This window comes from Agelaius tricolor, unplaced genomic scaffold (assembly GCF_023055355.1).
Source record: "Agelaius tricolor isolate 1412-34295 unplaced genomic scaffold, bAgeTri1.0.p SCAF_25, whole genome shotgun sequence".
In the NCBI taxonomy this organism is placed as follows: domain Eukaryota; kingdom Metazoa; phylum Chordata; class Aves; order Passeriformes; family Icteridae; genus Agelaius; species Agelaius tricolor.
In genome coordinates this window covers 10158305-10186163 of record NW_027269285.1, presented here as the reverse complement: position 1 = coordinate 10186163, position 27859 = coordinate 10158305, and the positions used below count along the sequence as shown (strand labels likewise).

The following is a 27859-nucleotide window of genomic DNA, read 5'->3' as shown; positions in this document are numbered from 1 at the left end:
TCTCTTCCCCCCCCTTCCCTCCTACTTCCTTCCTTGTTGGGTTGTGATTTCATGGTTTACCTCAGAACCTGGTCCCTCCCCTGATAATTCCCTTCCAGGTGTGTCAGTCTCCTCTCCTTTCCCTCCCTGACCCCTCCCAGCACTGTCTGTCACTCCTGGCATTCCAGAAGGGCACTGAGTGATTGGCAGACTCAAAGGATGCCCTCTACCCCTGGGGGGCCCTGGGCCATCCAGGTGTCCTTTGTCCCTTGTCCCTCCCCTCCTGTCCCTGCTTGGTGCCTCCCTGCCCCTTCCCTGCCCCTCTCCCCGGGTTCAAAGGAGCAGCAGCCACGGGCTCAGGGAGTTCTGTGGGAGCTGGTGCTGGATTCAGAGGCCTGAGGGCCAGAATAAAGCTCTGGATCCAAACCCTCCATCAGAACCGACTCCTTTCCTTCACCATGGCCTGAAAGCTTCTCCACAGAGGGAAACCTGAGGAGCAGCCCCTGTTATGGGGGAAAGCTCCATCCTGCAGCCACCAGAGCTCCTGCAGGCCTGGACTTGTCCCCAGTGCCCAGCTGCAGCACCCAGGCAGGCAAAAGTGTCTGTGGGGTGAAACACCACACACCCAGGCAGCCAAAAGTGTCTGTGGGGTGAAACACCACACACCCAGCCAGCCAAAAGTGTCTGTGGGGTGAAACACCACACACCCAGCCAGCCAAGGGTGTCTGTGGGGTGAAACACCACACACCCAGCCAGCCAAAAGTGTCTGTGGGGTGAAACACCACACACCCAGCCAGCCAAAAGTGTCTGTGGGTGAAACACCACACACCCAGGAGCCAAAAGTGTCTGTGGGGTCAAACGCCACACACCCAGCCAGGCAAAAGTGTCTGTGGGGTGAAACACCACACACCCAGCCAGCCAAAAGTGTCTGTGGGGTGAAACACCACACACCCAGCCAGCCAAAAGTGTCTGTGGGGTGAAACACTACACACCCAGCCAGCCAAAGGTGTCTGTGGGTGAAACACCACACACCCAGCCAGGCAAAGGTGTCTGTGGGGTGAAACACCACACACCCAGCCAGGCAAAAGTGTCTGTGGGGTGAAACACCACACACCCAGCCAGCCAAAGGTGTCTGTGGGGTGAAACACCACAGTTGCCGCTGTTTGGTTCAGCACCAAGGGCCAGATAAGCTCAGGCACATCCCATCCAGCAATATTGGTAATATTCCAGTACCCCCTTCTCCCTCAGAAACCACACTGCTGCCAGGGGCAGGACCCCAACAAACCCTCATCTATCAGCACCCTCAGGAGCTGAGTGGAGTCTCCTTGCCTGCCTGCTGCTATCAGTGAACACCCAGCTTAGGGGGGCCCCAGGGACCCCCCTCAAACAAACTGCATCCCTGTGGGACAGGGACACAGCTCCCAGCTGGAACAAACCCACCCTGGTGCACTGGGGAACACCCTGCACCCACTGAGAGACACAATCAATCCCCTGGGCTCCAGCAATGCTGGGCTGCACAAGAGGGACCGAGCACAACCCACACAGGAGGGGCTCAAGGTGGCCCAGAGCCACGGAGGAGCCCGTGGGCCACCTCAGATGCTTACAGCCCTGTGCACTAAAAGAAATGGAAATGAAATACAAAGATGGAAAGTCATCTTTGGCCAGCATTCAGCAGCACTCTGAACTCCTGATGGAGGTTTGAGGTGAAAGCGCTGCTAGAAATGCTGCAAAACTCACCCAAAGTGACTCAAACGACATCAAAACCATGTCTGAGCTTCACTGCCCTCTTCACTCAGCCTCACCACTACAGACTTGGCACTTGCTGTTTGTTTTGCCACCAGAAAAGCTGAAATTCCCCTTGCTTTTGTGAGGGCATGAAAGGGATTCTGGCTTTGTTCAGAAGATCCTCCCACCACGTATCTGGTGTTCAGTGCACCTCATTGCCCTGTGCTGCTCTCCTAGGCCTGTGTGAGCAGTGCCTGAGACCCTCAGGGACCTGCAGCCCTCAGCAGCACAGAAATCCTCCAGGGTACAAGATCTGAGCATGAAAGACCCAGAGGGCTTTGAAGGTGGAAGCAGATGGAAGGTTACAATAAAGGATAAACACCAGTGTGTTTTCCCAACCCTTTGGAAAAGTGCCAGCTCCCTGCCAGAGGAGCCTCAGTCCTTTCAGTGCCTGTTGCACCAGCTCAATGCTCAAAGGTCTGCTGGAGAGAGGAGCTCTGAAAGCTCAGCAAAGCCACTGGGCACCAACACAAACTCTCAACTCCATGAAAGCAGCTCCTGAGAGTATCTTTCATCCCTATGAGGCTTCAGGACTGCAGAAAATGAAGATATGATCCGTGACCTCAAATTATAGTCTACTACCCTTCACTGCACTCTCTTTCTCTCTCCTGGAATAAAAATAAAGAGGAGGGAAAAAAAGTCACCATTAATCATCCACATGATAAAATCCTCAAGACACATGAGAACACGTGGGGTCCCACATGAAGGAAACACACAATGGAGAGCAAAGGAGTAAACAGCAAGTCTCATCTGCTTTGAAATCTTCAAAGGAAAAGGATTTTCTGTTCCCTTCCCTGCCACGCCTCCACCCAGGCACAGTAAATGTGCTTTCTCCACGCTGCCTTTCTGGGACGCTTCCCTCACATCTCCATTTCCCCAAAGCCTCCTTTCTCTTTTATGCTGAAGTGGGAATAAAAAGAATAAAGCAAATGAGCCCCTTCCTCAATTCCAAGCATCTGCATCACACACATCCATAACTCAGCAACTTCCATTTCGTGCTGAGCCACTCAGAGCAAAACCAGGATTTTATGGAGACAACAACTCTCCCCAATGGTTTTAGGGAGACAAAGACACCGATTTTTTAGACAGATGAAGCCCCACAAGCCCAGCACTTGGCATCTCACGTGGCTTTGGCAGCAGGTAAGTCAGTAATGCAGCAGACCACCACTGCACCAGAGTGATTGAAACAAATTCCACATTGGAGGTGGAGTCTCAGTGGAAGGAAAACCTGAGAACTGCCCTGGGGAATTGTCTGAGCAGCTCAAAGCAGGGCAAAGCTCCAGTGGAACAGAGGAGCTGTAATGTCACAGCTCACAGGCAGCACAGGCTCAGCCCTGGGAGCCCCCTGTGCCCAGCCCTGGCTGGGACAGCAGCTCCTCAGAATGTGCCCAGAATGTCCCCAGGCAGCCACAGGCACTGCCTGCTGTGTCCTGGTGCCAGCAGGGGCACAGTGACCTGGGGGGAGCAGGGGCCAGAGCAGCACCTGTGCCATGGCACCAGGGATGGGAGGGGTGCCCGTGGCTGGCACCACCCTGACCCTGCTCACTGGCACAGGGCAGGGCCTGTCCTGCCCACAGTGTGGGACACAGGTGTCCCCAGGGGTCTGTCCTGCCCATAGTGTGTGACACAGGTGTCCCCAGGGGCCTGTCCTGCCCACAGTGTGTGACACAGGTGTCCCCAGGGCCTGTCCTGCCCATAGTGTGGACACAGGTGTCCCCAGGTACCCTGTCCCATAGTGTGTGACACAGGTGTCCCCAGGGCCTGTCCTGCCCATAGTGTGTGACACAGGTGTCCCCAAGGGCCTGTCCTGCCCACACTGTGTGACACAGGTGTCCCCAGGGCCTGTCCTGCCCTCAGCTGGGACACAGGTGTCCCCAGGGCCTGTCCTGCCCACAGTGTGTGACACAGGTGTCCCCAAGGGCCTGTCCTGCCCACAGTGTGTGACACAGGTGTCCCCAGGGGTCTGTCCTGCCCACAGTGTGTGACACAGGTGTCCCCAGGGCCTGTCCTGCCCACAGTGTGTGACACAGGTGTCCCCAGAGGTCTGTCCTGCCCACAGTGTGTGACACAGGTGTCCCCAAGGGCCTGTCCTGCCCACAGTGTGTGACACAGGTGTCCCCAGGTGCCCTGTCCCATAGTGTGTGACACGGGTGTCCTCAAGGGGCTGCTGCCCACCTGGAGCAGCACCCAGAGAAAAAAGCAGTGCCCACAGTGGGAAATGCAGTTCCAGGCCCTCTCTCCAAGGCTTTCCTGCACAGCCTCACAGGGATTGCCAGGTTTGCTCCCTGCCTCTGCTCTGTTCAGGCTCAGCCCACAGCACACAGATTTTGGGGAGAGCTGACATTTCCTGAGCTGGGCCAGCCTGACCCTTCTGAGCTGTTCTGCAGCTCTGGGAGGAGAGGGCACAGAGCACAGCCCTGTTCTGCTGTGATCAGACACATCCCTGGCACTCAGAGGGGTGCACCCTGTGACCAGACACATCCCTGGCACTCAGAGGGGTGCACTCTGTGATCAGACACATCCCTGGCACTCAGAGGGGTGCACCCTGTGATCAGACACATCCCTAGCACTCAGAGGGGTGCACTCTGTGATCAGACACATCCCTGGCACTCAGAGGGGTGCACCCTGTGACCAGACACATCCCTGGCACTCAGAGGGGTGCACTCTGTGATCAGACACATCCCTGGCACTCAGAGGGGTGCACCCTGTGATCAGACACATCCCTGGCACTCAGAGGGGTGCACTCTGTGATCAGACACATCCCTGGCACTCAGAGGGGTGCACCCTGTGATCAGACACATCCCTAGCACTCAGAGGGGTGCACCCTGTGATCAGACACATCCCTGGCATTCAGAGGGGTGCACCCTGTGATCAGACACATCCCTAGCACTCAGAGGGGTGCACTCTGGGTTTCATTTCCCAAAGCACCCAGAAGTGCAGGAGTGGAAAATCCATTGTTGGGTAACAAAAGTGAAATGCCATTTTCCAGGAATCTCAGAATGATTTGGGATAAAGTTCATCTCATTCCACCCCTGCCATGAGCAAGGACACCCTCCATAGCCCAGGGTGCTCCAAGTCCTGTCCAACCTGGCCTTGGACAATTAAATTCTCTGAGAAACTCCTGTCCAAGCATCCTGTGAGTCCTGGCCTGGGTGAAGCAGCAGGGCTGATGTGGCTGTGTGGAGAAGCATCAGCGGGAACCCCAGTGTCTGCACAGCTCCTCTGCCCCTGGGGATGCTGATCCTGTGGGACCAGACATGCTCAAACCTTTGGAAACCATCAGTGACTCCCAGATCTCATCCCAGTCCAAGTCAGGTGAAGTTATCCCTGATTTTACCCCACGTTTCCCTCAGGCAGCAGTCACTGAGTGCCCTGCACTGTCAGAACACCCAGCTCCAGCCTCAGCACCTGCAGAGCTGCTGCTGAACTTGAGGCTGCTCACCTGTCAGCTCAGGAAGTGTCTCCTGCCCAGCTGCTTCACAGCAGGTCCCAGCTGCACCAGGAAGGTTGGGTGATGAGGTCTCTGGTGCTGAGATGACCCCTGAGGCGGCAGAAAGTCTCTTTTTCCCAGCCCCATGACTGAAGAAGTCAGGATTGAGTCGGTTCTCATTCTCAAGGTTGTTTATTGTCTCTTATCTGTTCCATTCTTTCTCTGACCTGCTGAGATCTGTCCAGCAGGTCGGGTTGTGGCACAGTCCCTGCCCTTGGGGTGCTGTTGGCTTTTTATACTAAGAACTGTGTGTGCTTTATTTACAATAATTTCCCAATACCCATCACCTATGTTAGACAGTCTGGCTCTGCTCTAAACCAATCCAAAAGTGTCACCATCACAGCAGAAGAAGGAGGACAAGAAGAAGGAGAAGAAGGACAGGACATGCCCAGATTCCTCCATCTTGCTTCCTGAACCCCCATCCTAAATCCCCAAAATTCTACTTTTCCACCCTGTGGTAAATTCACTATCATTCTACTCAAACTCTTGTGGCTTGTAAATCCTCACACAAGGTTGGTGGTTGTTTCCATGGGCTAAAATCAAAGGCACAGGTGTCTGTGACTCTGTGCCAAGGTCTCTGAGCCCCTGCCAGGGTCTGGAGTCCTCCAGGGCAGCCAGAGCAATGTCCTGGGTTCTGACAGCTGGGAGGCCTAGAACAGAACTCCAGGGGTTTGTGATTTGCACCAAGGGACAGCAGCAGAGAGCAGCTGTCACACACAGGGGCAGCCTGGCCCTTGGATCTGCTCCTCCCAGGACTCCACACAAACTCCAGCAGGGACAAAGCCCCTCCAGCTCAGGGACTCGCTGCCATTGCCAGCCCTGCCTGGCACAGGGCTGACAGTGACAACATCCATGAGAGCCTGAGTCAGGATAACCAGCCTGGTGCTCAGAAACTCAGACTCTGCATGTAAAGAGGTCAGGAGCCAGGATGGGAACAGAGCAGTGGCCCCCAGCTCCCCTCCTGCTCCCTGACCAGAGGAGCACTCCTGAGGATTCCTCTGGTGCATCCACAGGGGCTGCACAACCAGGAATTCACTCCAATCCAGAGTGGAGACTCCCTTCTCTCCTGCACCCCGTGGCTCTCCTCCCTCACACACTCAGGCATCCTCTGAGGAACTGGAGCCTCCCTCAGAGCACAGCACCCCTGTTTATTCAGGATGCACTCTGGAAGGTTTGATCTCTGCCATTGCTTCCCAGCAAGATTTGCAGAGAGAAATGCTCCTGGAAATGCCAAAAGGTTCAATTTCAATCCTGCCTTTTGTTTCCATCTGTCCCTATTGATCTGCCCTGAAGGGCAAGTCCAAGGAACTCAAATCCTATGGACCTGTTGCTCCATTAAAAAGCCCAGCTGCAATGACTTATGTTATCTGTTACAAACTGTTTTGTCACCTACACGAGCTGGGAAATGGAGCTGCAGGGAAATGGAACCACCTGGTGCCAAGTAACTCCACCATGGGCATGAGCCCATGCAAGCACAGAAACATCCACTGCTCCATCCTGTCTGAGGCTGAAAATGTGGCTGATGCTGTGAACTCTATCCCCATGTGTCAGAGCTGGGGCAGTTCTCTGCTGTTCTTGGGGCAGTTTTCTTGATCTCTCCCCCAGCCAATCCTCCCTGCAGGAGATCTCTGCTGTCCATGGCCACTGAGTGTCCCTGCAGGGCTGATCCAATTCCAGCATCCCATGGGGAGATGCTGCATTGCCCAGGGCAGGAGCCAAGCATTCCTACCTGGATCCAATGTGAGCCTGGCACAGCCCAGCAGCCTTTGCCCAGGGCATTGCCAGAGGAGCAGCTTCTGCTGCCCTGCATGGCCAGAGGGAGCCCAGGCCCATCTGCAGCAGCCCTGGAGCTGCAGAGGAAAACTCCCCCCTTGTGCAGGATCCCTGCTCCAGCAGAGCCACAGCTGGCACTGCAGGAGGGCTGAGCCCCCATGGGATGGGGCTGTGCCACCCCCTGACACACAGGGGACAGGGACTGCTCTCACTCTGCCTGTGTTGTTTTGGTTTGTTTGTTGGTGTTTTTTTTGTTTTTGTTTTGTTTTGTTAACTATTGCATTTGTATTTTAAATTTTCCTAATAAAGAACTGTTATTCCTATTCCCATATCTTTGCCTGAGGGCCCTTAATTTCAAAATTATAATAATTCAGAGGGAGGGGGTTTACATTTTCCATTTCAGGGGAGGCTCCTGCCTTTCTTAAGCAGACACCTGGCTGTTCAAACCCAGACACATCCCCACCCCAAATCCTGCCCAAACCTCTCCACAAGCTGTGGTAGCCCCCAGAACTAAAGGTGGGAACTGCCTGTGGCCACACAGAGAGAGGAGCAAAGACCAGCAGCAGCACCAGAGAAGCTCAAGGATTTACCAAGAGCAGGGAATTCCTTGTGCAGCACTGGCCAGGTGTCCTTGGGAGAGGACCACACCTCCACACCCCTAAGGAAAACATCCTTGTGTTTGCCAGGCTCAGCTGGGTGGGAAAAGCCTACAGAGGCCAAGGTGTTATCAGAACCATGGAGGGGTCAGGGCTGGGAGTGCTCCAGGGCCATGGGAGACCCCAGGCACCCTGGTCCCACTTTGTCACCTGCCTGAAACCATCAGGGCTGGGATTTCTGCAGGAAATCATTAAAGCAGCTCCTTCAACAGGCAATAAATACACGTGAACACTTTTCAGGGAGACTCAGAGCCAGGGGAGTTTCTGAAGGTTTTTACCTTCAGCTGGACAAGAGGAAACTGTGACAGTGGAGCAGGGGATGAGTCAGCTCTCTCCCAGGGAAAGCTGGCCCCAGTCAGGGCATGCAGCTCCAGCCTCTGCTCACTTGGTTCAGCAAAACCCCATAGAGAATCAAGAATACCCTGAGTTGGAAGGGACCCAGAAGGACCATGGATCCCAGCTCCTGTCCTGCATAGACACCCCAACTGTTATGGATGGATAATGAGATGATTGACTCTCACAACTAAAAGATAACTATTGTGTGAATATTAAGAGAAGCTTTAGTGATGTACAGTTATGTTAGTGTAGTTTAGATGTCCTCTCTTCTCCCCACAGTTCCCTTTCCCCCTGTATTGCTGCCATCAGACAGCCTGGGCTGTCTAGCACAGGTACAAAGAAGCTGCACAGGTGTCTCTTGCATGGGGCAGCTGGGAATGGAAAAGCTTGGGGTGCTCAGGGGGTGGGCATGGCAAGACCTGAGCTCCAATGCAGGTACAAAGCAGTCTGCACTGATAAATGGCAAAGCAGAGCTGGCTGACAGACTTTGGGAGGGGCCAGGGCTGGCTGATGCAACCCCCAGGGGTATAAAAGACTGAGCACCCAGCTTGAAGATGAACTGGCCATGTGGTGTGCATGAGGGGCAGTTCCCAGTGCTGCAGCTTTTTCCTCGTGTAGTCCTTTGTTGTATTTTTGTTAAGGTTTAATAAACCTCTTTAAATTTTCAAAGTGAGCAGTTGTCTCTCACACCAAGGAACCCACCCTGTGCTGCTCTGCTGCTCTCCTCACAGAGCCTCAGAGCTGGGCACCAGTGGCACAGCCCAGGTCAGCTCCAGTGAAACAACACCCCATGCTCAGGCTGCATCAGCTCCTTCTCTCGGCCCGAGTTAAATACCCTGTCCTAGGGTGACGTTATGATGCTTGTATCCCCATTCAGGTGTTCTGTGAATGTTGGATATTATGTTCTGTACCTTTAAGACCGGCTCTGAAGAGGGAATGTTTTGTTTTGGTTTTCTTATCAGCCTGGCGGGACACAGAGACTGCAGCTTTTGCTTTTCCTGCTTTTGCTTTTCGCTTTGCTCTCTCTCACTCTTGCTTGCTTCGCTTCTGCTTGCTTTTGCTCATTAGCTAGTTTAGCTAAACTGTCCAATTTCTTCCTGGACTGTTTCTCCTTTCCTTTTTCTGATCATTTCGAACCTGCTCCGGACTGGGACCTGGGAAACACCGAGAGTTTGCACCTTGTGGCCTGCAGCAGCTGGCCCAGCGCCGGAGGGACTGAGAAGAGAGTGAGCACCCCCCAAGAGAGACTTTCTGAATTTGTCATCTCTTTTTAGAGTGGTGTCACCTGGTATTGTTCATTTTGTGTTCTGGGGGGTGCTGTGCTTGTTAAATAAACAGGTTCTTTCCACTCCTCTCCGAGGAATCCTTCCCGAACCGGTTGGGGGGAGGGGCTGTGTGGGTTTGCTTATTGGAGGGGCCCTAATTTGGAAATTCTCCTCCACATTTGCCCTAAACCAGGACACACCCCATGCTCCAGTTAAACACCCCATGCTCAGCCCTGGGAAAGGCTGGGATGTGGCTCAGCTCCTGGAGCTCCCTCTGAGCACAAGCACCCAGGCAGCTCCCAGGAGATCGAGGCACAGGTGCTGCTGCTGGAATGAGCACAACAAGGAGGGGATCCCTGGAGTACCAGACCCAGGTAAATTACAACCCTGAGCATGTCTCCCCTGGTGGAGCCAGCCCCTTTAAACAGCCTTTTATCCAGAGGGTTTCCTGTATTCCGAGAGGTTTGCTTTTCAAAGAGATGTTATCCCAGATTAAAAACGCTAAAAGACACAACAACAACTTTAAAAAAAAAGCAGGTGATGATTAAGCAACAGAGACAGACAAAGTGTGCAGCTGTGAGATAACAGAGCATCTCAGGGGCACGTGGTTGCATCCTCCCCCAGCCAGGGAACCTCGTTATCACTCCCAAACACAACCTGCACGCTGCCTTTGGAATTACAGCCCTGCAACAAGCACAAACAAAAGCAGCCTCCAAAAGAGTCTTTATGAAGTGTAATGTGCAGCTCAAGGGAGAAGGGGGTTCAAGCTACAACTCCCCAAGCTTGCTCCTTCAAGGAGGGATTTTTTTTCCCTGTTACATTACATTGGCATCTTTTATCTATTTACAGCTCAGACATAAAGCATCAGAATGCTGGTGTTCATTAACTTTAATCTCTCACTGCACACTTTTGTGTTGTGCTGTGCTGTTGTACAACAAAGCTGAGAGCAGGGAGTGTCTAATGAGGCTTCAGAAGCTCTTTGTTCCAGCCTGAAAACCTCACAGCAGCACCAGGCTTTGCTCCTGGCTGTCACAGCTCTACCTGGAGGGCACAGAGCCAGGTGGGCAGGGCAGGTAGCTCTTGCCTCCACCCCTGGGGCTAATCTCAAAACTTGATTTGGAAATCTCTGTTAATATTTGGTGCTTTGTTCTTCAGTTACCCAGATTTGCTGTGGTTCCTCTTGCCCCCTGACAAACCCACACAAAGCCCAGCCAGGGACTGTCCTGAGCCTTCAGCAACTTCCCCAAAGCTGCTTCTGGTGACCCAGGGGACAGCAGAGCTCTGGGCTTGGGCACTGCTCCCTGGAGCCAACCTTCTCTCAGGTTACACAGCTGAGCCTCCAAAGGCTTTTCCTGGGCTGCAGCCACAGGAATTGTCCCTCACTCCCACACAGCTGCTCCCACAGAGGCTGAAGAAATTCCTTCTTGTTCAATCACAGCCTCCAAAGTCACACCCACACAGCCCCATCCTCTGCCTGATCCTCCAGGATTCATCTCTAAATCTGAGAGCTCATGAGGCACTATTTTCCTGTAATTATTTTCCTGTAGAAGCCAAATCTATTTATTATGATGACTTTGTTTGTAATATCCAAAGCATCAACTCCGTGATGCTGCTGTTGCTGCTCAGAATGATTGCCCACCATTAGTGGGAACTCTGTGACAATGTTATTGCCATTAATAATTCCTGGCTGTCACTGCAGCTCCTCCAGGATGCTGAGAGGGAGCACATGGTCCCAGAGATACGTTCTGGTTTGTATAATTTCTTTTACATGGGAAAAGTAGATTATTACACGCTTGGGAGGAGCTCTTCATAAACATCTGCCAAGTTACCTCATTATCTTCCTTCAAATCCCTCCTTAAAAATCTCATTTGTCATGAGGCCTGCAAAGCCTCAGCAGCAGAACACTGGCATTATTAACTCACCCTCCCAGCTGATGACACCACCTCAGCCCTCACCCCACACTCCTGGTGCACCCAACATTTCTGAGGCCAGAACTCCTCAGGGATGTCCAACCCTCAGCACAGCCCTGAGCCACCATGAGGGACCCTGGACACTCCTGATTCCCACCAAAGCACTCTCGGGGTGGGATGCAGCCTAACTGTGCTAGGAGACTGGGATTTTCCCACCTTGTGCCCAGGATGTTTGAACTTGTCCATCAGTTGGGGCCATCTCCCTGCCTCTCCCTCCCTGGTGCTGTACAGCACTGCAACACAACCCAACACTGCAACACAACCCAACCCAACAATGCAACACAACCCCACACTGCAACAGAACCCCACGCTGCAACACAACCCCACGCTGCAACACAACCCCACGCTGCAACACAACCCAACACTGCAACCCAACACTGCAACACAAGCCCAACACTGCAACACAACCCAACACTGCAACCCAACACTGCAACACAAGCCCAACACTGCAACACAAGCCCAACACTGCAACCCAACACTGCAACACAAGCCCAACACTGCAACCCAACCCAACGCTGCAACCCAACCCCAACGCTGCAACCCAACCCCAACGCTGCAACCCAACCCAACGCTGCAACCCAACCCAACGCTGCAACCCAACCCAACGCTGCAACCCAACCCAACGCTGCAACCCAACACTGCAACACAAGCCCAACACTGCAACCCAACCCAACGCTGCAACCCAACCCAACGCTGCAACCCAACCCAACGCTGCAACCCAACCCAACGCTGCAACCCAACCCAACGCTGCAACACAACCCAACGCTGCAACCCAACCCAACGCTGCAACCCAACCCAACGCTGCAACCCAACCCAACGCTGCAACCCAACCCAACGCTGCAACACAACCCAACGCTGCAACCCAACCCAACACTGCAACACAACCCCACACTGCAACACAACCCCACACTGCAACACAACCCCAACGCTGCAACACAACCCCAACGCTGCAACCCAACCCAACGCTGCAACACAACCCAACACTGCAACACAACCCAACACTGCAACACAACCCAACACTGCAACACAACCCAACACTGCAACACAACCCAACACTGCAACACAACCCAACCCAACGCTGCAACACAACCCCACCGCTCCAACACAACCCCAACAATCCAACACAACCCCAACACTCCCAACACAACCCTGGCACAGGGTGCCCAGGCCAGGCTGGACAGGGCTTGGAACAGCCTGGGACAGTGGAAGGTGTCCCTGCCATGGCAGGGGTGGCACTGGATGGGCTTTAAGGTCCCCTCCAACCCAAACTTTTCTGGGATTCTGTGAAAGCCCAGAGCTGGAAGTGCTTGAACACAGTCCAAGCTTTGGGCACCCCTCTGCCCCAACCCTGCCAAACCCCAGGGGTGCCCTGCCATCCCACAGTGGGTACAGGATCCCACCCTGATCCTCACTGCCAGCTGCAGCTGTGGCCTTGCAGACAATTTAGGAAGGATTTGTTTTGCTGTCCTGTGCTTTTCCAGTGTCTCCAGGGCACCTGGCTCACCATCAGCCTCACCCTGAGTGAGGAAGAGGCTGTTCAGAAACACATCCTTTGTGCACAGAAATAAGGGAGAAGCTCAGTGATTATCACCAATGGCTTCTCTTTGAAAGAGTTCTTCTCTTTGCCCCATTAATAGGATAAAATCTGGAGAAGGAGCCTCTCATTCTGGTATTTCAGGTGCTGGGCACTGTGGGATACCCCAGCAGCACCTCCCCTGCCCTCCCCTCCACAGCTCTGAAATCCCACAGCTTCACCCTGGCACCATCCAAGCCCCTGCCCTGGAGCTGCTGTGGTTCCCACCTGCCCTCCTGATTCCTTTACTGGTGATTAGAACTCATCAGCTTTGTGTGGTGCTCATCACTGTGGTGTTTGAGTGCCTGTGTTTGCAGCCTGAACTGCTCACTGTGCACCAGTTCCTCTCCTCACAGGCAGCGCTCTCAGCTCCCTCTGGAAATGAGCGCTCCACACCCTGCTCCCTGCCCTGCTCTTCCCTCCAATCACAGCATCCATGGCACTCCTGCATTAATTTTTTTTCAAATAACATTAAAAGGATGAAAACAGAGCACAACTGAAGAAGGCAGTAAACAAAGTCACTTAACTATTTGCTGTCCTTCACAAGGATTTTAACTGCCCTGATTACATTGTCTGAGTTGATATTGGGAGAAAAAAAAGAAGATTCTTGGAAGAATTTGAGTCTGAAAATGCTTCCTTCAGTTCTGTCTTATCAAAAGCCAGAAGGGAAGGAATGACAACACTGATTGAGAGCAGGTTGAACCAAAGGACACCTGTGTGTAATGTGGGAAACCAAACATCCCCTCCAGGCTGTGGCAGGACCTGACCTGGATGGGTGACCTGGGATTATTTCCTCCTCTTCATCTTTCCTGTTCCAGAACTCAGGGAATGAGGGTCCCTGCAGAGCACCAGCCATCTATAAAGCCTGGGATGGTATTTTACAGCAGGGAAACTAAGGCACACACAGAGGAAACATCTCAGTTAACACCCCTGGGAGGTGCCAGAGCAGAAATCCCTCTGGGCTCCAGGCTCTTGTCCTGGGAATATTTAGAGGTGCCTATCTGCAACAACCAAAGTTATTATCAGAAACAAGGACACCCTGAGACCAGAGCTCCTGGATGGTACTAAAGGAAAAGGTCAGATGGCTCTCTGCTTTCCTTCACCCTCCAGCTCCCAGCTACATTTTCAAACAACAACTCTCTCGGATTTAACTGTGCTTTGACCCTGCTCCTCACCAGAGAAGCTGCAGAGAACTTTGTGCCAGCAGCACACCCACCCCCTCACCCCACATGCCCTTCCCCAGGAACCCTCCAGGAGATTCCAGACCAAACCCAGCCCCTCCTGGCCAAGCTGGAGCTGCCAGTGCTGCTCACCCTCATCACTGTTGTCGTCCACCAGGATAATCTCCTTGAGCAGGTGGGCAGGGGTGTGGTTGACGGCGCTGTGCACCGAGCGCAGGATCACCGACAGCGCCTCGTTCACAAAGATGAAGATGATGGAGATCTGGGGCAGGTCCTTCCCATATTTCAGCTCCTTGCACCTGCAGCACAAAGGGCAGAAGGGTCAGCAGAGGTCACAGGGCAGCATTTCCAGCCAGGCACGTGGCAAATCCCAGGGTGCCACCTCCCAGCTGGGCACAGCCAGGGATCCCCAGTGCAGATCCAGCCTCGAGTCGCTGCTGCTGGGGAGAGAGCACAGCAAAGCAGAGCAGCCCCAGGCCCATCCAGAACTCACCCTGTCACAGACATCTTTCATGAAAAATCCTTTCCTCAAGATTTTTCCTCCTGAGAAGCTGAGAAGCCTCAAGAACAAAATGTAACCAATGGTTATCTGCTGCTGTGGAATGCAACAGGTGGATTTTTAATTGGCCCATGTTGGTTGTTTCTAATTAATGGCCAATCACAGCCCAGCTGGCTCAGACTCTCTGTCCGAGCCACAAGCCTTTGTTATCATTTCTTCTTTTTCTATTCTTAGCCTGCCTTCTGATGAGATCCTTTCTTCTATTCTTTTAGTATAGTTTTAATATAATATATAGCATAAAATAATAAATCAGCCTTCTGAAACATGGAGTCAGATCCTCGTCTCTTCCCTCAACCTGAGACCCCTGTGAACACTGGCACACCCACCCCACCTGTGTCTGTGTGGGCAGATAAGCAAGAGTGGCCTCCAGAACACAGCAAATGCCTCCAGCAGTTCAAGGGAAACTCCCCAGTCCCACTCAGCCCCAAGATTTACAGGTGCTCAGAAATGAGCCTTGTTCTTAAACAGCACTTGGGAATTTTCCTCCCATTTGCTTTGGAAAGAAATGAACATAAAATGAGCCTTGGTTAAATAGTCTCAATAAATGTTTTTGCTCTCCCAGCAGATACTCCTGAGCACACTCCTGGCTCTGAAGCAGTGCTGTGACCTGGTGTCTTTGCACTCCACAGCCAGGATGGTCAAACCCAAACCCTTGTGATCACCTCCCAGGTTTCAGGAATCATTCCTTAACTCGGGCACGGTTTGGGGCTGGCTCTCTGCTCACACAGACTCCAGAGCAGGACAAAAGCAGGAGTCCCAGGTTTGCACCAGCACCAACCCTGGCAAGCAGCAGGTCCATGCTCCATGGACACACATGGACAGAGGGACATCCCTGGAGCAGGGCTGGGGCAGCTCAGAGGGAAGGGGTGTTCCAGGTGCCCCCAGCTCTCCAGGGAGCACAGGGACACTGAGGTTTCCCTGCCGCATTTATCTCAATTAGACACCTCCTCTTAACAGAGCAACTGTGCAAAGCAAACACTCACACCCTGCAGGGGGACTCACTGTGGGTCAGCAGTGCTGGCACAGCTGAGGCTGCCCATGGCTGCAGCCCCCACACGTCCCTCCTCACCTGCACCCCCAGGAACAGCACCCTGCCCACTTCAACCACTTCCAACAATTTAATTCAACTCTCCAGCTGCCCCTACAATAAATCCAGGTGGGGCAAGGACAGAAGGAGCCTCCCCACCCCATCCCCACATCCCTCACAGATTGGACAGGGAACAGGAGCAGAGTTCCCAGAATTACAACGAGTGTGCATGGAGCAAACCCTGCCCAGACAAGCAGAGAAAGACCAAAGGCAGAGTGACATCCCAGCAGCTCCTCCACTCCCCAGCAATGCCTCTGCATTTAATTGTCCTGGGTGTTTCTTAGGCAACAGCAGGCGTTCTTCAGACTCCAGAATGAGACTTGGAGACAAAGATTTCCACAGAAACAGAGTTTTCTCTATGGATCTTCTTTAGTTAAACAAGTTTGCTGGGTGACAACATGGTTGTGTTTCTTGATTTAATTATTGCCTACCCTACAGCAAGCCAAGAGCTCAACAGAAGGGAACCAAACACTGAAATGGATATTCCAAAGGGAAAATCTTTCTTTAAAATGAATGAAAGAACGGTCATGATGGGGCAAAGTGACAAGTGACCCTGAAATCCTGCCAAGAAAGTCAAACTAAACTGATTCAGACATTAAAAACAGCTTTTGGTTGATGTTGATACCTGCTCTGGTGAAGTCAAGGCTGTCACAGGAGCAGGAATGTTTCCTTTTAATCATTGCTCACCTCTGGGCAGCCTTCCCCCAAGGAATGCTGCAGGGGATAAAGAGCTCAGCCTGTGATCAAAGAGCTCTGGAGGCAAATCCAAACCCAGCTCTTTGAGGCTCATCTCCTGCTCATTGGCATTCTCCCTGCACCACTCCTAGCAGGGCTCTCCCTCCCCAATGCCAGGACAGATGGACAAGGATCCAGGGAGAGGAGATGAGCCTGGGAGGGAGTGGGGAAGGCCAGCCCACACTGCTGGGGCACAAAGCTCCAGTTCTCCAGAGGCAGGAGAGGCTTTGGCTCCCACCCCAGAGCTGGGGAAACAGCAATTTTAAACCAAATTAACACCAAGGTTGTTGTGCTCCTCCCATGGGGTCCCTTCAGTGCTGGTGCCAAAAGCTGTGGGGTGAGGGATGCTCTGCCACAGCCTGCAGCTCCACGAGGCTTCCTCCATGCACAAACCAGCAAATATCCCTGCAAACGTGCAGGAAAACACTGGAGCTGTCCTGGGAAGGGAAAGGCAAAGGGCAGAGCAACACTTGAGCTCAGACATCACTGGGAAGGCCAGGGAGAAGCTGCAGGAAACTGGGAATGGTGAGGGCACGGGGTGGGGAGTGCTGGGCTTTGGCTTGTTGGGTGGTTTGGGCTTTTTCTTTTAAACATTTTCCATAGAAAAAGGGCTGATCTGGATGCTTTGTCCTTCAGCCCATGTGCAGGCAGGGCACAGGTGTGACTGCCTCACTGGGGAGCACTCAGACCCTGCAGGGGGACTCACTGTGGGTCAGCAGTGCTGGGACAGCTGAGGCTGCCCATGGCTGCAGCCCCCACACCTCCCTCCTCACCTGCACCCCCAGGAACAGCACCCTGCCCACTGAGGGGCTGCCTTTTCAGCAGGGTGGGTGGGCACAGGGTGGGAAATCCCTGCTGCCTTCAGAACTTCAATGACAGCCCTGAGGAACAGCACAGAGAATCCAGCACTGACCCCAGGTGCCAGCAGGAGCTCCAGGGGCTCAGGGAGAGTCCCAGGCAATGCACCAAACATCAGCTGAGACTCCTGACACCCCCTGCCCACAGTTATCCCCTCAGCCCTTGGCCGTGTGCCAGCCAAGGCCCTTGGAATTCAGATCCCAGGCCAAAATCCTTCAAAATTCAGTGAGACCTTAGAGCCCCTTCCAGTGCCTAAAGGGGGCCTACAGGAAGGCTGGAGAGGGAATTTTTGCAAGGACAAGCAGTGATAGGATAAGGGGGAATGGTTTTAAGCTCAAAGAGAGTCATATTGGGAAGGAATTGTTCCCTGTGAGGGTGGGCAGGCCCTGGCACAGGGTGCCCAGAGCAGCTGGGGCTGCCCCTGGATCCCTGGCAGTGCCCAAGGCCAGGCTGGACAGGGCTGGAGCAGCCTGGGACAGTGGGAGGTGTCCCTGGGACAGTGGGAGGTGTCCCTCTCTGGGACAAGATGGGCTTTAAGGTCCCTACAACCCAAAGCACTTGGGATTCTGTGATTCTCAGGTTGTATTTCTAACACCCAGCTCGTGCTGTATGTGGCCAGCCCAAAGCAAGTCTCATTCCAGAAGCTGAATGTTCAGGGGAACACTCCCTGCACTTGAAAACTTCTACATTTAAATGAAATACAAGGGTCAGACCACCACCACACATTCCAGTGTCAGTGATTAACTACCCCCAGCTGAAGCCCAGCCCATGATCAGATGTGGAATTTAGCCCACATTCCTCATTCCATCAGTCCCAAAGGCTGCCTCAGAAGGGTCTCCCTGCCCATGGCCCAGGTGCTCTCCAGACACGTGCACATCTGCAGGTGGCCCCAGGGCACAGGACCTGCCACACCTGCAGGACAGAGGTGGGGAGGCCAATGGGCCAGCAGGGAAAGAGGCCACAGCTTAGGGGTCCAGGGAAAACTTCTGAAGGGAGAGCCACCGTGATTGGGGTGAGGAAAAAGGCTTCTCCCAGCATGCCTTGCTGTGACATGCAGATTCAATGCATCCCATTGGCCCTTCCCCTTGGCTCCGCCCCTGTGCCCTCATCCCATTGGCCCTGGTGTTCTGCCCCACCCCTCAAGATCCCCATATAAACCCTGCTTTCCCTACTCAGTGCCTCTTGGTCCCTGGACCCTTTTGAGGAAGGAAGAAGCTCAATAAAGCTCTCCCTAGAACCCCACATGCAGACCCCTTGTTCTGCATCTCCTGGGTCCCAGAAGAGCTGAAATCACCCAGGGTGAGCACAGACCTGCCTGTGCCCCTAAAGTGTCTTCTTCAGAAAGGTCCCAGCACCCACCATGACACAGAGGCACTGAGCCAGTCTGCAACAAGTCCTGACAGGAGAAAACTGAGGGAGGCTGCAGGGGATCCCTCCCCATCCCTGCTTTGTAGGTGGGAAACACCCCCCTGAGCACAGAGCATCTGCCAACATCTGGAAATGAATCAGTGCAGGTCACACCATTACATTTTGTCCCACTAAATCCTGCTCTCTCCAATTAAACTCAGGCTGGCACCTGCTTGTAGGATTTATATTGAAATATCATGGATCAGTAGTGGAAAGAAAGAGCCACCTCACAGTTTTGTCTCTCCTTTAGATCAATGAGGTATCAAAGAGGCATTTTATGTCCCATTAAATCATGCTTGAATATGTTTCATTAAATCATGCTCACAAAACTCTCCAAGTCTGAGGAGGCTGGGGAAAAACTGCCCATGTTCAGCACTGGGTTTAATTTAAGGACCCTGCTGAGGTCTCATTGAGAAATGTTCTTGGCCTCCAACAGGGGGGAAAAACGGGTTTGCTCTGTATTGGTCTGCATGAAGGCAGAGGTGTAGGTGGATCTCAGGGAAAGGTTCTTCCCCCAGAGGGTGCTGGCACTGCCCAGGGAATGGGCACAGCCCTGAGGCTGCCAGAGCTCCAGGGATGCCCAGGGTGGGATTGTTGGGGTGTCTGTGCAGGGCCAGGGCTGGACTGGATGATCCCTGGGGCTCCCTTCCAGCTCAGGATATTCCAGGACATCTTTTGTCACTTCAGAGCAGACTGTGGAGCTGAGGACTGACAGCAGCCCCTGCATAAAACGACTCCCAACATCCTCCCCAGCCCCTCCTGCAAGGACACAGGATCTGGGAGGGTGCAGAGGTGACACAACTCCTGCACTGTGACCACCACCAGCTTTACTGCCTCCCAGATCTTTATTCTACATAAAGCCCAAGTCTGCAACATGAGAACCTGCAAGGAAACCCACCAAACAAATGTATTTACAGAGAACGTCTTTTCACCTGGTTTATGTAAGACAAAAAAGACAAACAAAGGAAGGCTGACAAGGGGAGCTGTGGAAAGAGGAAGCAGGACTGAGTTTCTGCTGAACAGCTTGGCACACATCAGGCTGGATTAATCAAGTCAGCCAAATTCAAAAGACAAAAAGCATAAACCCCAGCTCTGCTCCAGCTCGTGTTTGCCTGCTGCAGAGGCTGCTTTGAATCCTCTGATCGTTTGTTTTCTGCTCAGCACACAGCTGTAAATCCACTCCTCAGAACAGGCAGTGGGATTAGGATGTTTATTGTCTGTCTCAGTAACAGAAAAGGGATATCCCAGCATTTACTGCCTCATGATCCCTCAGCAGAAAAATCACCTGGAAATCACAACAAACACTCCTGGAGCACAGGGAGGCCACAAAGTGGCAGCTAACATTTACAAAGCACCTCTTGCTGCCCAGTGATTTAACAAGATCCATTCTACCACTCAATTAACACCTCTCACCTGGGGCACAAAGCCATTTCCATCAACCACCTGGAACTGCCCTGTCTGACATCAGCCAAACCCCAATGGTTTCCACACCTTCCCTTCCCAACATAACCCATTGATCAACACCAATAAATGCAGATAAAGGACAGCCTGGAGTGTGGACTGTTCCTAGACACCAGAGGCACTGCTTGGCTTCAAGGACTCTTCACTCCTTGGCCTTCAGATCAGGGATGGGGACTCCCCCCTTCCCTGGGCAGCCCCTTCCAATGCCTGACCCCCCTTTCAGTGAGAAATTTCCTCTATATCCAATCTAAACCTCCCCTGGCCCAGCCTGAGGCTGTTCCCTCTCCTCCTGTTCCTGTTCCCTGGGAGCAGAGCCACAACAACTGTGCATCCCTCAAAGCCAGGGCACAAAGGACACCCTGTGCAGTGCCCACGTTCCACACAGGCTGGAACAGGAGCCACTCAGGGTGGGCAGGCCCTGCTCTGCTTTGGAAAATACACCCAGCAGAAAAGGTCAGTAAAATAACAGCAGGGAAACAGCAGCCTGCTCTGTGGAACACACAGTCCCTTGGCCTGCCAGTGCCTGGCACAGGCAGGGATGGCAGCACCCTGGGAGATCACCCTGGGGCACACAGAACTGTGCTGTGCCCTTGGGAGCAGGGGCAGGAGTGGAACTGCTCTGTGCTGCTCAGGGAGGGTGTGAGGAGCAGAGTCTGTGCTCAGACTGGCACAGAACCTGAGTTCTATTTCATAACTACAGCACCATCAGCTCTGATGCTGCACCATCCCTCATCTTCCCAGGGATCCCCCCAGGGCTGTTCAGGACACAAATGTCCCCCAGAGCATGAAGGGGACATCTCTACCTGTTCTTCTGAAATCCCACCAGCAGCAACCACCATGGAGAGGGCTGAATCCCCCAGGTCTGCAGAACACCCATGGCTTTAGGGCTCTGTGCTCCCCTGGGGTCTGCAGAACACCCATGGCTTTAGGGCTCTGTGCCCCAGGTCTGCAGAACACCCATGGCTTTAGGGCTCTGTGTCCCCCAGGGGTCTGCAGAACACCCATGGCTTTAGGGCTCTGTGCCCCACCCCGGGGTCTGCAGAACACCCATGGCTTTAGGGCTCTGTGCCCCCCCTGGGGTCTGCAGAACACCCATGGCTTTAGGGCTCTGTGTCCCCCAGGGGTCTGCAGAACACCCATGGCTTTAGGGCTCTGTGCTCCCCTGGGGTCTGCAGAACACCCATGGCTTTAGGGCTCTGTGCTCCCCTGGGGTCTGCAGAACACCCATGGCTTTAGGGCTCTGTGCCCCCCCTGGGGTCTGCAGAACACCCGTGGCTTTAGGGCTCTGTGCCCCCCAGGTCTGCAGAACACCCATGGCTTTAGGGCTCTGTGTCCCCCCGGGGTCTGCAGAACACCCATGGCTTTAGGGCTCTGTGCTCCAGGTTTGCAGAACACCCATGGCTTTAGGGCTCTGTGTCCCAGGTCTGCAGAACACCCATGGCTTTAGGGCTCTGTGTCCCCCAGGGGTCTGCAGAACACCCATGGCTTTAGGGCTCTGTGTCCCAGGTCTGCAGAACACCCATGGCTTTAGGGCTCTGTGCTCCCCTGGGGTCTGCAGAACACCCATGGCTTTAGGGCTCTGTGCCCCCCAGGTCTGCAGAACACCCATGGCTTTAGGGCTCTGTGCTCCCCTGGGGTCTGCAGAACACCCATGGCTTTAGGGCTCTGTGCCCCAGGTCTGCAGAACACCCATGGCTTTAGGGCTCTGTGTCCCCCAGGTCTGCAGAACACCCATGGCTTTAGGGCTCTGTGTCCCCCAGGTCTGCAGAACACCCATGGCTTTAGGGCTCTGTGCCCCCCAGGTCTGCAGAACACCCATGGCTTTAGGGCTCTGTGCTCCAGGTCTGCAGAACACCCATGGCTTTAGGGCTCTGTGCTGCTCCCTCACCCTCTGGAGTTATTCCTGCAGCTGCTGATGGGGTCCTGCTGCACCCCTGTCCAGCTCTGTGGGATCAGCCATCACAGACAGCACACAGGGAGAGTCAGACACAGCAATCTGTGCCAGCTGGCACAAAATGGACCCAAATCACAGGATCACTGAGTGGGGTTTGGCTGGAAGGGACCTTAAAGATCATCTCAGCCCATGCAGATCCTTGTGTGCCTGTGGAGAATACAGGGCAGACAAAGAATGTGGTGGTTCTGACTATGGACAGCACACCTCTATGAAGTAGATCCTGATGATGGGTTCTCCAAGATTTCCTCCTCTCCTCCATATCAGAGTGCCAGATCTCCCTCCCTCCTACCCCCCACCCCCACCTTTATTTCTAATTCTGAGCACCCAGGAGCTCCCCAGTCTGGATCCTGACTTATTAATGATTTCTCTTTTGGCCATCACACTAAATAAATCCAGCTAACGTGCTTATCAGGAGCTTATCCCCTCCTGACATTTCAGTCTTGTAGCAGGCTCAAGAGTGTGAATATTTAAACAGGCAAATATTCTTTTGATCAGCAGAATAAATGAATTGTTACTTCCTGTCCTTAAAAACGCTGTGGACATTACAGAAGTGCTCAGCTATGTTGGCACATCTTCCACAGGGCTGTGGAGCTGTTCCTATAAAACATGGCTCAGGAGCAGAGAGAGAGTTCCACTCACACATATTTAAATCCCTTTTCTACAATGAGCTATGGAGCTGCCACATTAGAGCAAGGGTGTGTGAGACAGAGCTCGGTCAGAATTAGTGCACAGGAAGTGAAATTCTCCCCAGAGTCCAGAGATTGCTATTCCAGAGCAGCAATTCCAGAGATTGCTCCTTCAGGAAAACACCTTGCAACTGAGTCACCACTGCATCTCTCGGTGCTGAGGTTCCCAAAACTGAGAGCACTCCTCAGATGGGAAGTACCAGCAATGTTACCCCATTGCAGAGACAGAGGTCAGGACTCCCCCTGTGTGTGGTGCAGGAGCCCACAGTGTGTCCCTGTCACCTGGCACAAGGAATGACATCCACTGTGCCCAGTTCTTGCACAGAGCCCCTGGCTCCTCATCAGCCCCAAGAGGACAAGGCAGGGCTGGCCACAGCCTCTGCCCTGCATGACCAAGCTCCAGGGTCTCCCCATGGCCACATCTGGCCATCCAGAGCACAGCTGGGGACTCCCAGTTTGACCTCAGGAGAAGGAGGCTGCTGTCCCCTTAACCAAGGCAGGAGGGATTAAACACAAGATGTTGAGGTTATGATGCTCAGGATGGAGGGGTCAGCCCAAGGGGACAGGGGGGGTTAGCAGGGCTCAGGAGTGGAGGCTGCAGGTCCTGCTGCCTGGCTGCTGGCCTCTCTCTCTTCACAGGCAAGGTAGATTGGGCAGGCAGGAAATTCAGGGGCATTTTTTTCTCTGTTTGTTTTAAAACAGTGCCCTGCAAACAGAGCTGAGCTCTGAATGATGTCCAAACAGGCATGGAGTGAAGGAGCAGCTTTGCAAGGGCTCACTGCAGCATTTGACAGCAGCACAGCAGAGGCAGCAGCACCCTGAGCTCCCCTGCCAGGAGCAGCCCAGGCTGGGAGACAAGGGCAGCTCAGAGCCCATCACCATGGGCTGAGCAGCACCTGGGCTCCAGCAGGGCCGGGCAGGAGCCCTGGGTGTGCTCACAGGGACAGACAGACAGGAACCCTGGATGTGCTCATAGGGACAGACAGACAGGAACCTGACTGTGCTCACAGGGACAGACAGACAGGAACCCTGGATGTGCTCACAGGGACAGACAGACAGGAGCCCTGACTGTGCTCACAGGGACAGACAGACAGGAACCCTGGATGTGCTCACAGGGACAGACAGACAGGAGCCCTGACTGTGCTCACAGGGACAGACAGACAGGAACCCTGGATGTGCTCACAGGGACAGACAGACAGGAGCCCTGACTGTGCTCACAGGGACAGACAGACAGGAGCCCTGGGTGTGCTCACAGGGACAGACAGACAGGAGCTCTGGATGTGCTCACAGGGACAGACAGGAACCCTGGATGTGCTCACAAGGACAGACAGACAGGAGCTTGACTGTGCTCACAGGGACAGACAGACAGGAGCCTGAGTGTGCTCACAGGGACAGACAGACAGGAGCACTGACTGTGCTCATAGGGACAGACAGACAGGAGCCTGACTGTGCTCATAGGGACAGACAGACAGGAGCCTGACTGTGCTCACAAGGACAGACAGACAGGAGCCTGACTGTGCTCACAGGGACAGACAGACAGGAGCACTGACTGTGCTCACAGGGACAGACAGACAGGAGCACTGACTGTGCTCATAGGGACAGACAGACAGGAGCCTGACTGTGCTCACAGGGACAGACAGACAGGAGCCCTGACTGAGCTCACAGGGACAGACAGACAGGAGCCTGACTGTGCTCACAGGGACAGACAGACAGGAACCCTGAATGTGCTCCACAGGGACAGACAGACAGGAGCCTGACTGTGCTCACAGGGACAGACAGACAGGAACCTGACTGTGCTCACAGGGACAGACAGACAGGAACCCTGGATGTGCTCACAGGGACAGACAGACAGGACCCTGACTGCCCCACAGGGACAGACAGACAGGAGCCCTGACTGAGCTCACAGGGACAGACAGACAGGAGCCTGACTGTGCTCACAGGGACAGACAGACAGGAGCCCTGGATATGCTCACAGGGACAGACAGACAGGAGCTCTGGATGTGCTCACAGGGACAGACAGACAGGAGCCCTGACTGTGCTCACAGGGACAGACAGACAGGAGCCTGACTGTGCTCACAGGGACAGACAGACAGGAACCCTGAATGTGCTCCACAGGGACAGACAGACAGGAGCCTGACTGTGCTCACAGGGACAGACAGACAGGAACCTGACTGTGCTCACAGGGACAGACAGACAGGAACCCTGGATGTGCTCACAGGGACAGACAGACAGGACCCTGACTGCCCCACAGGGACAGACAGACAGGAGCCTGACTGCCCCACAAGGACAGACAGACAGGAGCCCTGACTCTGCCCTACAGGGACAACACCAGGTCCTGGCCACTGGCAAGGGCTGGGTGCTCCCAGATGGAAGGCACCAATGTCACCTGTAAATTAACAGGGAAATGTAAATTTTCAGTAAGTTGTAAATCACCAGGGCATGCTCTGAGAGCCTCTGTTGGAGGCAGCTGCTGCTCTGTAGCTGCTCATGTAGCTGCAGTCCTGGACAAGGTAACTCACAGACATCTCATCCAAGGCACAACCAGAGCTCCCTTCAAGCTCAGTGAAGTGCCACTGCCACTGCCAAAGGACAGTTTGTTCCAGCCCTCCATCCCTGGTAGATTGCTGTCAGGTATAACACACTGAGGGTGGTTTTTGGGAAGGTGAAAATACCTTCTTCCTCCCCTGATTAGACACAGCCTCAGGCTGAAGGTTCAGACCAACAGCAGTGAGGGAAGGGAGCCCTTCATGTCCCAGCCAGGGACTCCAGGGTGACAGTCCTGGGGGAATCCATCAAATCAGAGAGGTTTGGGAAAGCTGCAAAAGGCAGGCCCCAGAGACAGCAGAACTGTGATTGGAGCCAAGCAGCAGCCATGAGATTGGTCAGCAGAAAAATTATTTAAAAAGTAGAAAAGCAAGGACAAATAGAACAATGGTGTGTGTATTAATGCTTGGCTAGAATAACTCTCTAAGCTACAGAAAAGTTTATCTAGTGAGATATTAGGGAGTTCTAAGCTTAATAATGGAGCTCTGTGCATTGTGTTTGAAGGCTCACAAGCAGGTATTGTATTCAAAAGAAGCAAGCATTGTTTAACCAAAGGTACCTGTGCTTATAGTGATTGGATAGAACTACTGTCAATGTGCTTTTGCTTTGTGGGATTGGGCAAAAAACTTTTAAAGTGAGTTGTAAAATTGAGTTCTTGGTCTGCTGCTGGGATGTGAGCTGATGGCATCTTCCCATTGCCATAACCATGGAATGAGGCTGCTGCTGGAAAATCAAACAGCTCAAGGCAGTTCCCAGCAGTCCTGTCCTGTTGGTGATTTGTACACAGACCCCAGCTGGTGATCAGTCCCAGCAGCAAACGCCCCAGGTGTGCTCAGGCAGGCTGGGATGAAACTGGCACTGCTGGAAAGCTCCCTCTCAAACTGAGAAGGAAATCCTTGGTGCAGAGCCTGAGGTAGGAGTGTTTTACTTGAACAGATCTCACTGGAACCCAGGAGTTTGACACCCCCAGCACAGACTTGGGGCAATGAAGAAGAAAAGTGGCCACCACTTGTGCTGCCTGGAACAAGGTGGAATGATGCCACTGCTGGAAGAGCTGGCATAAAAATGATGAACTTAAAAGGCACAATGGACTTTTAGAGACAGCTCTTCTTCTTTGTGATCACAGAGCCACGCTGCTGACGGCTTTATGGACTGGAAGATGAAGAGGTTTTTAAACCTTTCCCATTAGGTACAGACATCACTGGATAAGTTTGTTTAACCTCTGCCAGATTTGGATCAGCCTCAGCAGAGGGGTGTCACTGAGCCCTGTCTGCCAAATTTCTGCATGGGGAATGTCACACAGGGAGGGCTCTGCCATCCCAGCAAATGTCACACAGGGAGAGCATCCCAACATCCCAGAACTGACAGCAGGGAGAGCTCATTCATCCCAAAATCCTGGAGCTGTCTCTGGAGAGCTCTGCCATCCCCAAATCCTGGAGTTGGCACCAGGGAGAGCTCTGCCATCCCAAAATCCTGGAGCTGACTCTGGAGAGAGCTCTGCCATCCCCAAATCCTGGAGCTGACACCACCAGAGCCCAGCCCAACCCAGGCTGCTCACCAGGGCACACTGACACACTGGTGAGACATTTGTACTGCTGTGGGTGGAAAAGAATAAAAATGAGTCCCAAGCACCATCAAAAGGGTGAAAAGCAGCAGATGGGGCTGATTCAGATCTGCTTTCCCCCTCAGATTCCAGTGTCAGGTACAGTTAACTGAATGCAATGAACTGCCCATAAATACTGGTGCCCCTTCATTAGGGGACATTGAGGATGGAGAATGAGCAAAGCAAAGACCTCACCAGCCTGCATTCCAAAGTGCCACAAGGTTCCCTTTATTCCACAGAGGAAGCTCCACACCAGCCCTGCTGCTCTGTGGAGGGATTTGCTCCTGTGTGGCTTTTCTGCTGTCCCAGGTGACACCTCCACCTCTGCCAAACAAAATACACAACAGACACAACTGGGGGGCAGAGGGGACCTGCTCAGAGCCCCAGCACACAAAGGCACCCAGCTGAACCCAGTGCAAAACTGCAACACCATGAAACACCTCCCAGCAGCTAGGGAGGGATCCAACCCAACACAGCCAGTCAAACACAAGCTGAATTATCACAAGGTTAAGGAAAAAACCACCACAATTAAAAATACTCCAACTTCTCCCTGTCCCCTCATAAAACCCCAAAGCAAAACGCAATCAGTTTTTAGGGACAGGCTGGAGATGCCCCACAAAGGGGGTTTCACATCCTTTTTGTTGTGCTTGCCTGCTCCTGCAGAGACCCAAGGGACAGCAGCCACAGCTCCCTGCCACAGACACTTCAGGAACCTTCCAGAGCCACTCCAGCCCAGAGCCCAGGATTTGGGGCTGGAGATTTGTTTGCTGCCACACCAGAGATGCTGACAGGAGCATCTGCCACAGTGACACAGTGACACAGTGACACACTCCTCTGTCACCCTGGCAGCAGCCCACACCTCAGAGGAGCCAGCAGTGGCAGTGAGTGCACCCTGGGTGTGTCTGGGGGAGCACTGGCCATGGATGTGGCACCTGGGGACATGGTGGTGGCCTTGGC

The 27859-nt window shown here is 53.5% G+C and overlaps 1 protein-coding gene across 2 annotated transcripts in view; it reads right to left on the bottom strand.

Annotated features, from left to right (window-relative positions):
• Positions 1-27859, bottom strand: part of GALNT17 (polypeptide N-acetylgalactosaminyltransferase 17) — a 257661-nt gene that overhangs the window by 159487 nt on the left and 70315 nt on the right. For both annotated transcript variants that reach the window (XM_071448253.1, XM_071448252.1), the window contains exon 3: positions 14141-14307. In XM_071448253.1, coding sequence (XP_071304354.1) covers positions 14141-14307 — 167 coding nt within the window. The remainder of the gene's footprint in view (positions 1-14140; positions 14308-27859) is intronic.